The 11,717-nt window shown below is 57.8% G+C and overlaps 1 protein-coding gene across 1 annotated transcript in view; it reads left to right on the top strand.

Annotated features, from left to right (window-relative positions):
• Positions 1-11,717, top strand: part of EXOC3L2 (exocyst complex component 3 like 2) — a 21,629-nt gene that overhangs the window by 8,418 nt on the left and 1,494 nt on the right. The window contains exons 4-12 of the mRNA XM_049622312.1: positions 2-299; positions 2,581-2,692; positions 3,907-4,008; positions 4,125-4,225; positions 4,448-4,558; positions 6,411-6,546; positions 9,907-10,029; positions 10,473-10,628; positions 11,401-11,522. Coding sequence (XP_049478269.1) covers positions 2-299; positions 2,581-2,692; positions 3,907-4,008; positions 4,125-4,225; positions 4,448-4,558; positions 6,411-6,546; positions 9,907-10,029; positions 10,473-10,628; positions 11,401-11,522 — 1,261 coding nt within the window. The remainder of the gene's footprint in view (position 1; positions 300-2,580; positions 2,693-3,906; positions 4,009-4,124; positions 4,226-4,447; positions 4,559-6,410; positions 6,547-9,906; positions 10,030-10,472; positions 10,629-11,400; positions 11,523-11,717) is intronic.

Below are 11,717 nucleotides of genomic sequence, written 5' to 3' on the forward strand. Positions count from 1 at the left end.
GCCCGCTGGGCCGAGGCGGTGGCGCGCGCGGCGCGGGAGCGCCTGGAGGCGGCGGCGCCCGGGGCGCCCGGGGGCCTGGCGGGGCAGCTGGAGGCGCTGCGGGCGCGGCTGCTGGAGGATATGGGCGTGGTGCGGGGCCGCCTGGCGCCCGCCTACCCCGCCGGCCTGGGCGCCTTCGGCGTCTACCTGCGCGGCTACCACGGCGCGCTCGCCGACTGGCTCGGGGCCGCCGCCCGCCGGAGGCTGCCGCTGGCCGACCGCTACGCCCTGCTGCACTGGCACAACCAGGTGTACCCCAGGTGAGGCGGGGCGGCTGCCCCCGGGGCGCGCAGATCCCGCCCCCGCTGCCCCCCACCCCCCGTCCGACACACGCTCCCCCGGCCCCGGCCTCGCCAGATCCTAAAGACCTTGGAACGGCCCACTCTTCAATCGTCGCCTCCGAGAACCCTCGACCCTGCCAGCCCTCACCTCCCCCCCTCCCCCGGGGACCCTTACGATCCGAGCGTCTGAGCGCGATCCACTCGTCCCGCGCTAGAACCCGAGCGACACGGGCCCTTCCGGTTGTGACGGGTCAGGACCCCCAGCTGACCCGCTCACCACCCTGCCCGTCCTGGAATCTGAGCCTCGCTGCCCCCCTCTGGTCCCGGAAGCTTAGCGGCGTTATCTTGCCATTCTTAAAAATCTTAGCACCGTCGACCCTTCCATCGCATCGTTGACGGTTAAACTCTCCGAATCTTAGCAACACGGATCACACCGATCCCTGCGGTTGTAGAACTTTCACACCTCCCCTCTTCCAGACTTAGAACCTATGGGCACCATTGGCCCGCCCGGTTCTGAAATCTCAGCAACACCGACCATTTCTTTTTCCCCGCCACCCTTTCTTCCTTCCTTTTAAAGACTCCATTTTTTTTTTTTTTTTAAAAAGTAATCTCTATACCCGGTGTGGGGCTTGAACCCACGATCCCGAGATCAAGACTGCATGCTCCACAGACTAAGCCAGCCAGGTGCCCACCGCTGACCACTTCAGTCCTAGAAGCCCGGGGTGCGGTGGACCCCTCCAGGCCTAGAACCTTCGCATCAATGACACTTACACTATTAGAATCTCGGTATTGTTCACCCTTCTGGTCCTAGAATTTAACACTGTTGCTCATTTTCATCTAGAACCTTTGTAGCATTGACCGCCCCCCCCCCCAATCCTGCAACCTTAACACCACTGGTTCTTAAATACGAGGACCTTAGCACCAACATGCCTAAAATCTTAGCATCGCTGACCCTTCGAATTCTAGAACCCTTACTGCTCTCTCTTTCGATCCTAGGGCATTAGCCCTGTTGATTTTTCCGATCTTAGAACTTTAGCACGGACGCTTTCTTAAAAACTTTTTTGATGTTTATTTATTTTTGAGAGAGAAAGAGAGAGAAGAGTAGGGGAAGGGCAGAGAGAGGGAGACACAGAATCCGAAGCAGGCTCCAGGCTCTGAGCTGTCAGCGCAGAGCCCCATGCGGGGCTCGAACTCACCAACCGCGAGATCATGACATGAGCCCAAGTCAGATGCTCAATTGACTGAGCCACCCAGGTGCCGCTACACTTTCAATCCTAGAGCCTTAGCAGCAATGAGACTTCAAATCCTAAACTTTAGCCGCATCCACTCCGGATGTGGACCCACTGTGGATCCCTCCAGGGTTAGGACTGTAATCTCTTGATCCCTTGAATTCTAGAACCTTGGCATTTAGAACCTCAGCGCCAGGGACTCGCCCACTCCTAAAATTTCCTGTCAAGTGTTTGGATCCTAAAACATACCCAGTCTGGTGGCCAGGGGATGGAATATGATTTGCCATGACTGGGTCACCTACTGGTTCCAGGGACAAGGGACCTGGCCACACCCAAACCACAGGCTGGCGAGTGAGGAGGGTGGGTGGTCCCTCAAATAAAACCCTCATGCTGCCACCAGAAGAAGGGGAAGGTGACAGGTACTGACATCGACTCCCCAGATCCCATCTGGGACTCTGTATGAAGGACACGGTCATATCTCCCATGGGAGACGGAGGCAGGACGGGGAGTCCGGAAAGCTTCCTGGGCGGGAGTTAAGTTGCTTTGTAGGAAGATGGTACTTCTGGCTGAGAAAACGCCAAGAGCAAAAGCCTGGGGTGCGTGTGGGTCGTGGAGGAGGCATAAGGGGTCTGGTGGTATGGCACAGACCAGGTGTGTAAGAGTGTAGGGCCTGGGAGCGAGGGCTGGACTGGGGAGGCCTCGAAGGCGGGTGACGTGATGGGGACGAGGAGCGGAGGCAGAAGCTGGTCACGGCCGAGACTCTGCGTGCCAGCCCGTCAAGCCTGGACTTGATCCCTCCAAGTCTTGCCCGGACACCATTCATCAGGGAGCTGACTCAGACAGCTGGGGCCAGGGAAGCAACAATTCCAGAGACTTCCTTTGAGGGATGAGCAAAGCTGGCCCCTAGAGAGGAAGGGAGTGGCCCAGGGTCACAAACACACTGGGTGTGAAGGGGTGGGGGGTGGGGAGGGGTTCCGTTGCCCAGACCCCCCCTCTCACAGACCCCTCTGTCTCTTACCTCCCACTCCCAGAGAGGTCCTAGGGCTGGTGGACCTGGTGGCCCTGGAGAATGGGGAGCTGGGGCCCCTTCTGTCTCCTGGCACCCTGCGGGGCTTGGAGGATGAATGTGTCACAGACGTTAAGGTACCGGGGACTCGGGAGCCAGAGGCGCTCTGCAGGGAGGGAGGGGTCGCTTGGAGGGGGGGGGGCTGGGGGGGGTCTCTCCTCTCCCCCTTTCACTACGTCCATTTCCCTGTTCCCTTTGTGGATTTCTGAGTTCTGTCCGAAAGACACAGAAGTGTAAGCCCACGCTGATCACTTCTGCCTTATGTTCCGTGGGGTCACCCAAGCACCCAGGGGGGCACAGAGCCGATCAGCAAAGTTTCCAGACATTCCGATCCTTCGAATCCCAGAGCAGGAGTCAGTCACAGAAGCTCAGCCCGCGGTCCCAAAGACTCACAGAAGGAGGGCATGAAAGCAGTCTGTACATACAAGCGGGGCCGATGGCTAAACCTGGGTAATAACTGGCCGGGCGTAGGCACCAGTGAGGAGAGCGGTGGGGCCATAAACACCCAGCCTGGCCACGGGGCTGTCTCCCACCGGAATGCCAGTCCTGCCTCGGCCACAGAGGTCAGAATCGTAGTAACTTGAGAGCCTAGAGTCTTAGGCTGGAACATACCTAGGTTCTCAGAGTCACTGAAGGGAACATTGGACCAGGGAATCAGACATGTGTCAACCTCAGAATCCCAGACCCTTGGAATTCTTGAATCACAGAATCTGACTCTCTTGAAGAAAAAATTTTTTTTTAATTTTTATTTATTTATTTTTGAGAGAGAGAGAGAGAGAGAGAGAGCTGAGCAGGGGAGAGGCAGAGAGAGAGAGAGAGAGAGAGACACAGAATCCAAAGCAGGCTCCAGGCTCGGAGCTGTCCGCACAGGGCCCGACGCGGGGCTCGAACCCATGAAACCGTGGGATCATGACCTGAGCCGAAGTCGGATGCTTCACCGACTGAGCCACCCGGGTGCCCCTCGAACAAATTGTTTTTGCAGAACCTGGGGACCAGAGTCTTAGGACCGTCAAATAATGACAGAATAGACCCTCAAACTCCCTGGCTGTCAGATGGATGAAACTTAAAACTATAGCCTCTTAATATGAAGCTCCAAATCATAAGGACGCAAGGGGCTGGGGAGGTTTTGTGGTCCAGCCTCCCTCCTTGGAGTAACCTTGACAAGCTCAGGGGTAGGACCCAGATCGGCCTGGGGCTAAGAGGTGGGAGCCATGGAGGGGAGAAAAGGAGGGACAGGCTTCCAGGCACCCCCTGACTCCTGCATTTCCCCCCTGCAACCTCCCCGCTCCAGGCTCAGACTCGGGCAGCCCTGCTTCGGGTCCTACAGGAGAACGAGGAGCACTGGGGGAGCACGGAGGAGCAGCCCAGCAGCCTGGCGCAGGATGTGTGTGAGGTAGGGGGTGGGGAAGAGGAAGGAGAATCCGTTCTCCAGCGGGGCCCCCCCCCCGGGGGTGGGAAGGTAAGACCTCCCCCCTCCTCACCCCTTCTCCTCTCCTGGGGACCGTGTAGTTGCTGGAAGAACATACGGAACGAGCACCCCGCATCAGCCAAGAGTTTGGGGAGCGGATGGCCCACTGCTGCCTGGGGGGGCTGGCAGAATTCCTGCAGAGGTATGGAGGGCTGGGGCCGGGCAGGGGTGCAGGGCGGGACGGAGGCATCGGTAGCCGCGATCCAGCAGAGAGAGGAGAGATAAAAGGCAATCCAGTAAGGATGGGCAGGGGCGCTTCAGTGAGGGTCACGGGCTTTGTTGGGCTGTCCAGCAAGGGGACCCTCCTCAGGCTGGGTGCTCCGTCTGTCACGTGTCATCCCTTTCTCCCCCCCCCCCCCCCCAGCTTCCAGCAGCGGGTGGAGCGATTCCACGAGAATCCAGGAGTTCGGGAGTTGCTACCCGACAGGTACATCAGTAGGACCATCTCCCTGGTCAACTGCGGGCCTCCCTTGAGGTGAGAGCACCCAGTGTGTGGGGGAGAGGATCAGTCCCGGGGACAAGCTGAACTGGGGTGCCCGGGGCCCTGGGTGGGGATCACAGAGCTGGCCCAGAGACACGGGCACGTGGGGGCCTTAGAAACATCAAACCTTGGGGGGGGCGGTCCTAGAAAGAATCTTAGCATCACAGAGCACTAGAATTATGGAGAAATGAGAATATTGGGGTGCTGTAATTAACACGCACCTAGAAGAAAGACTCAAACACTCTAAGAATTACAGATCTTTTTTTTTTTTTGCTTTTTTTTATCGTATTTTCCCTTTTTTATTAATGTATTTTCAATGCATTTTCAAAATCGGTGATGTATTTACATGCTTCATAATTCAAGGCACACTCGGGCACACCGTGAAAAGCCTCGCGCCTATACGGCCCCCACCTTCCTTACTGCTAGAGTCTGTCGTATCTTTGCAGGACATTTACTAGTAAATATGTGTAAATAAGGGTATGTGTGCATTTGCATACTTCATGCATATATATATACACACGCATATGCATATTTTGTGCATATCCATACACATATTTCATATCTATATTTCATATACAAGTAAATATATTTCACTAATGTGAATACATATTATTCCTTTTCCTTTAAGAACATTTTTGCATGTTTATTTATTTTTGAGACAGAGAGTGAGCAGGGGAGGGGCAGAGAGAGTGAGGGAGACACAGAATCCGAAGCAGGCTCCAGGCTCTGAGCTGCCAGCACAGAGCCCAATGTGGGGCTCGAACTCACAAACCATGAGATCATGACCTGAGCCGAAATCGGATGCTTAACCAACTGAGCCACCCAGGCGCCCCTCTTTTTTTTTTTTTAAGCTTTTATTCTTTTTTTTTTCATTATTTTTTTAATGTTTATTTATTCTGGAGAGAGACAGAGAGAGACAGAGTGTGAGTGGGGAAGGGGCAGAGAGGGAGGGAGACACAGAATCAGAAGCAGACTCCAGGCTCTGAGCTGTCGGCACAGAGCCTGATGTGGGGCTCGAACTAACTCACAAACCATAAGCTCACGACCTGAGTGGAAGTTAGATGCTTAACCAACTGAGCCACCCAGATGCCCCTAAAGCTTTTATTTTCAAGTAATGTCTACACCCAATGTGGGGCTCGAACTCACAACCCTAGGATCAAGAGCCTCATGCTCTACCGACTGAGCCAGCCAGGCCCCCCCTTATTCCTTTTCCTTAAAAAGAAAAATATGCAAATGGTAGAATATTGAACACGCTTCTGTGCCTTTCCCCCTTAACAGCTTGGAGATCTTTCTGTGAGCTTTTGGAGTTACCACTTTTCCTTTGCAACACGTGAACTGCATTCCACGTTTTGCATGTTCGATCATTTATTTAATCTGTCCCCAGTGAATGGAGAGTTGGCTCCACCCTGTTGCAGAGAAAAAACGTGGCACGCCTGTCAATTCCCACAGACGTGGGGACTCTGAGGGACACAGTCCCAGAAGGGGGCCCGCTGGGATTTGGCCAGAAAATGCCACATTGCTCTCAGACCGGGTTACTGCCCTTTTAATGACGGAGGGATCATGGTTGCAATGAGAGAAAATGAGAAGGGTAGAATCTTAGAATTCTAGATGTTTAGAATCACGTTCCATGGAGCTTCCACACACACACCCCCCCCAGCCTCCCAGACATCCCCTGATATTTGTCATCCCCCAGACTCTCCCCAGAGCCCCTGACTCTCCCCAGCTCCCCATCGGACCTGTCACCTCGGTGCTCACAAAATAGAGTCCATCTGAGAAGGCAGAGGGGTCCAAGCAGTTGAGCTGAATATTGGGGCTCCTTGACTTTTGGCTCCTCTGATCCACACAGGGCTCTGGCAGAGCGCCTGGCGCGGGTGGGACCCCCCGAGAGCGAGCCGGCCCGGGAAGCCGCAGCCAGCGCTCTGGACCGCGTGACCCGCCTCTGCCACCGTGTCCTGGCTGACCTGCTTTTCCAAGAGCTGCAGGTGAGTGAGGCAGGGGGCTGGGGTAGGGCCTGTGCCAGGAGAGGGGAGCACCCCCCCCCCCGCAACCTGCAGTTCCTTTAAGCCCATGACTCGGTGTTTGGGAAGCACGCGGGGGTGGGGGGGTGATGGCCTGTTTGGGCCATTTGTAGGGGGGCAAAAGGGGGTGGAGGAAGGAAGAGAGGGGAGAATACAGTCAAGGGAAGGATGGAGAGCCACCAGCAGAAGGGGTCTTGGGGATCAGGTGGAGCCCCTCCCCACTGAGGCCCCCCAGATCCCTGCCCGGCCTCTCCTAGACCCTGGAGCCCAGGTTACCCCTGGGCTCCTGTGCGCGCCCAGAAGGGGCTGGGGTCAGAAGTGGGTGAGAGTATGTGGGGAGGGTGGTGGGAGTACCTGGGAATGAGACAGAGGTGTGTGTATCCCTGGTTATAGTGCACGCTCAATCTATGTCGTACATCCAATCATCTCCCTCCTCTGCTCAGAACCCTCCATGGCTCCCAGCTCATTCAGGGCAAGAGCCAAAGTCCTGGCTGTGGCCCCCAAGGACCTGGATGGTCTGACCCTTTCCTCTCCCTCTCTGACCCCCCCTTCTCCCACTGTCCTCCTCACTTACTCCACTCTGGCCATACCAGCCCCCTTGCTATTCCTTAACAAGACATAGTCCAGCCTCAGGACCTTTGCACTTGCTGTTTGCTCTGTTTGGACCGCTCTCCTCCCCAGTAGCCCCATTGCCCCCTCCCTCACTTCTTTCAAGTCTTGATCCACATGTCACCTTCTCAGTGAGACCTCCTCCGACTGCCCTATTTAAAACAGAAGCCCCGGAGGTGCCGGGGGGGGGGGGGGCTTAGTCAGTTAAACCTCCCACTTCAGCTCAGGTCATGATCTCGTGGTTCACGAGTTCGAGTCCCGCCTCGGGCTCTGTGCTGACGGCTCGGAGCCTGGAGCCTGCTTCCGATTCTGTGTCTCCCTCTCTCTCTGCCTCTCCCCTGCTCATATTCTCTGTCTCTCAAAAATAAATAAATATTTAAAAAATAATAAAATAGAAGCCCCGAGAGGAGACTCCCTTCCCCAATCCCTGCTGAGTTTCCCTCCAACCAAGCACTTAGGGCCACCTGCTCTGTTACCGCCTTTGTTTTTTGTTTTTTTTTCCCTCTCCCCAATCCCGCTCCCCCCCCCCCCCCCCCCGGAATGTGAGCTTCTCCAGGGTAGGATTTGTCGGAATGTTTCTAAAATAACTTTTGATTATGGAAAATTTCAAACATACACAAAAAGTAGGCAGAATGACAGAATGACCTCCCGTGGAGCAGCTCCAGCAAGTATCAGCTCCAGGCCACTCGTGTCGCCTTTCTCCACAACCCCCCCCCGCCCCCGCCACATCCTGTCATCACCCATCAACATTGCAGCCCGCATCTCCAAAAGATAAGAAATCCTTCTTAAACAAACATAACCACGGTGCCGTTTTCATACCCAACCATGGGAACGATAATTCCTTAAAATCGCCAAATATCAGATCGGCATTATGATTCCCCTGACCTGCTCGCGATATCAAATCCTCAAGAGTTTTGTTTGTCTCATTCTGCACCGCGTGTCCCCGAGCCTCCTCCACGTGTCCCCAGTGACCCAGCTGAGCCACAGGAAGGGGGCGGCGGGGGGGGGGGGGTGTGTTAAATGACTAGACGGACAAGTGTGTGCATGAACGTGAGCGAGTGGGGGCCTTATGGGGGTGCTGGGAAGGGATACAGTCTTTGTTCCAGCAGTGGCTGCACTGCTTCTGAGGAGGGGGACCTTGGGCCAGTTGCTTGCCCTCTTGGGGTTTCTGTTCGCTCATCTGGAAAATGGGCACAGGTGGCTGGTGGCCGGAAGGAGGCAATAAGATTGTGGCCATACGGTGCTTAGTTGGGTCCCAGCCCACGGGCACTGGCTGATATCTCGGTAAAAATACAGGGTTCATAGGGGCGCCCGGGTGGCTCAGTCCGTCAAGCATTCGACTGCGGCTCAGGTCACGATCTCACGGTCTGTGAGTTCGAGCCCCGCGTCGGGCTCTTTGCTGACAGCTTGGAGCCTGGGGCCTGCTTTGGATTCTGTGCCTCCCTCTCTCTCTCTGCCCCTCCCCTGTTCATGCTCTGTCTCCCTCAGTCTCAAAAATAAATAAACATTAAAAAATTAAAAACAAATACAGGGTTCATGGCAACAGTGACAGGCCCTGAACCAAGAGCGTCAGCTCATCTAATTCACACCTGCTTTTCAACACAAGGCCCCACTCCTGGAGGTTCACGCGGCCAGGCTACTGTTCGCAGTAGGTGTGGGGCAGAGTGGGATAGGACCTACTTCAGTTCAGGCCCCCTGGACACTGACCCCCCCATGTCCCCGGGGACCTCACGTTCCCCAGGATCCACCCAGCCCACGGCGTCTCCCCCTCGCTGCCCCCAGATCCACTTCAGGGACTGTCCTGCTGCTGGTCCCCCCTCTTAGGTCACTTGCAGGTGCCCCCCCCCCCCCCCCCCCCCCCCAGAAATTGTACGAATCCTACTATCTGGGTCCTGCATTCCCCCTCCTCACCCCTCTCATCCGCTTCTTTCCCTCTTTCTTCTCTTTTGAGCCCCCCCCACCCCGTTTCTGCTTCAGCCTTGCCCCTCCCATCAAGATCTTGGTAATGCACAAGCCTGACCTGCTCCTTCTCCTGCTCAGAACCTGCCATGGCTCCCCAGTGCCCTCAGGAGGAAGCTGGGGCTCCTCACAGCCCTGTGTGCTCCAGCCCCACCCCACCCCCATCCCCCTGTCAGGAGTTCTAGCTTCAAGAGTCTGTGGAACCCATCAGTCACACAGGACGCCCTTGCCTAGAAGAGCCCGAGCTTGGTTTGCTGCTCTGCTCTTGCTGTGTTGAAGTTCTTCATAATTTTGAACGAGAGCCTTCCATTTTCATTCTGCGCTGGGCCCCTCAAGTATATGGAGCTTGCCAGCCACAGGAACACCTTCTTTCTGATCCACTGACCCCAAAGCCCGTCTGAAATCTGAGCCGCCTTCACACTGGCTCCTCCCGCCGATTGAGCCACTCCCTCTCCCACCCCTCACCTCCAGCCTCTGTCCCCAGCTCTGGTGTCCCCTCCTCCAGGAAGCCCTCCTTGACTCTCTCCGCTGACTCAGGCATCCCCTCTGGGCTTCCTAAACTCCTGGGTTCCCGCCTCCCTGCCCTGACCACTCTGGGTCCATCACTGGGGACGGTCTGTCCCCCTCCCCGGACTGTGAGCCGGGGGAGGGCACCGTTCAGAACCGGTTCAGCTCCCATCTGTTGAACTGGTAAGTGAAGAAAGACGGTGGCAGGGAGGAGGGCTAAAACCCATCTCCCCCTTCCGTCGCACCCAGCCCCACTTCAACAAGCTGATGCGCAGGAAGTGGCTGAACAGCCCGGAGGCCCTGGATGGCATCGTGGGCACGCTGGGCGCTCAGGCCCTGGCACTGCGCAGGATGCAGGATGAGCCTTACCAGGTGCGCGGGCTGGTTGGGGGGAGGGGGGAGAGGAGGGGTGGGAGCGCTCCGCTGGGGGAGACGCGTTCAAGGTGCAGAGCCACTCGCTCAGAGTGGGATAGGCGGCGCTGGCGCGGAGGCGCATCCGCGGGCACGTAGGCTGGGGTGCGCCCAGAGTGGGGGCCTCTGGGAGGTGGGGCTCCCGGGGGGCTGGGCTGGGCCGGCAGGGGGTGCCGGCGAGCTGATGAGGGGGCAGAGGAGGGTATCATCGGGCAAGACTTGGGGTCACCCGTTGGGAGTCGGAAGGGCTGCCTGGGGGGCCGGGGGGGCTAAGAGGGGGTGTGACGCCCTGTGGGCGGGGGAGGGGTTCCCGTTGGGTGCCCGGAGTGGGCGCGGGGCGCGTGGAGAGCGGGGGAAGGGGTCACCGGCTGCTCACAAGCCCTCGCGTCTCCCCCGGTCCCCAGGCGCTGGTGGCCGAGCTGCACCGACGGGCGCTGGTGGAGTATGTGCGGCCCCTGCTCCGCGGACGCCTGCGCTGCCGCTCGGCGCGGACCCGCAGCCGCGTGGCCGGGAGGCTCCGGGAGGACGCGGCCCAGTTGCAGAGGCTCTTCAGGCGGCTGGTCAGTGCGGCCCCGGGGGTAGGGGTGGGGGTGGGGGGGCTCCAAAAAACCTGGCCTCGCGAGAATCCTCCCGCCCCCTCCCCCCCCCCCCCCCCACCCGCTAGCCGGGGCGGGGCCTTAGTATAAAGCCGTCGTCCAACTTTCAGCCCACGGTGAACACTTTGATCCTTGTCCTCCGCGCGTAAAAGTCGGCTTTCTCACGGTGGGTTGCTCGCCTCCGGGCGCAAACCGGAATCCGGTCCCCTGTGCGTGGGGTGCGGATTGGGTCACTTAAGTCCTGTGAAGGGCTTGGGACCCCACCTGGCACAGAGGTAGAGTTCCGGAAACGTCAGCTGTTCTCACGAGCACAGACAGAGGCTCAGCGTAGCCGGAACTCAGAATCCTGGCGTTCCCAAATCCAAGAGTTCCAAATTGCCCCCTCTTTAATTTGTACCCCGTTGCAACCAGCAGGAGCTCAGCAGCGGGGGCGGGGGGGCGTGCGTCATTTTATTAAGAACGCAGAGACACCCCATGTATGAGTCCTCCAGGTTCCCCTAAGGGTAACGTTTTGCAAAATCCTAGGGCTAGGCTTTGAGGGGTGTCCCCGAGCCCCCCCAATTATCCGCAAACCTGGGAGTAGATGTATTATGGATTTTTCTTCCAATTGCCCAAGCTTCCAGATAACCCGCCCCTGCCCCCCTTTACAGACGAGAAGACTGAGGCCCGGAGGGGTGTGGTTTACGGGGAGGGGGACCTGGGGCCGGAGTGTGAGCCTGGGGCCTCCCCCTTGCAGGAGTCCCAGGCCTCGTGGCTGGACGCCGTGGTGCCGCACTTGGCCGAAATCCTGCAGCTGGAAGACACGCCCAGCATCCAGGTGGAGGTGGGGGTGCTGGTGCGGGACTACCCAGACATCAGGTGAGGGTCCCCCCACCCCACGCCCGCGCCCGCCCGGCTCGTTTTTTGCGCGCGCCGCCGCCAGGCCGAGGACTGTCCGGGCCCTGGCATCCGTCCCCGCGTTTCCTGCTCTTGGGGCCGCGAGCGTGTCTGACGGCCGTTTCCTGCTGGAACCAGGGCATTATTAATACGATTTCCCTCCTTCTCCTGCCGCCG

Source organism: Panthera uncia (genome assembly GCF_023721935.1).
Source record: "Panthera uncia isolate 11264 chromosome E2 unlocalized genomic scaffold, Puncia_PCG_1.0 HiC_scaffold_19, whole genome shotgun sequence".
Taxonomy (NCBI): domain Eukaryota; kingdom Metazoa; phylum Chordata; class Mammalia; order Carnivora; family Felidae; genus Panthera; species Panthera uncia.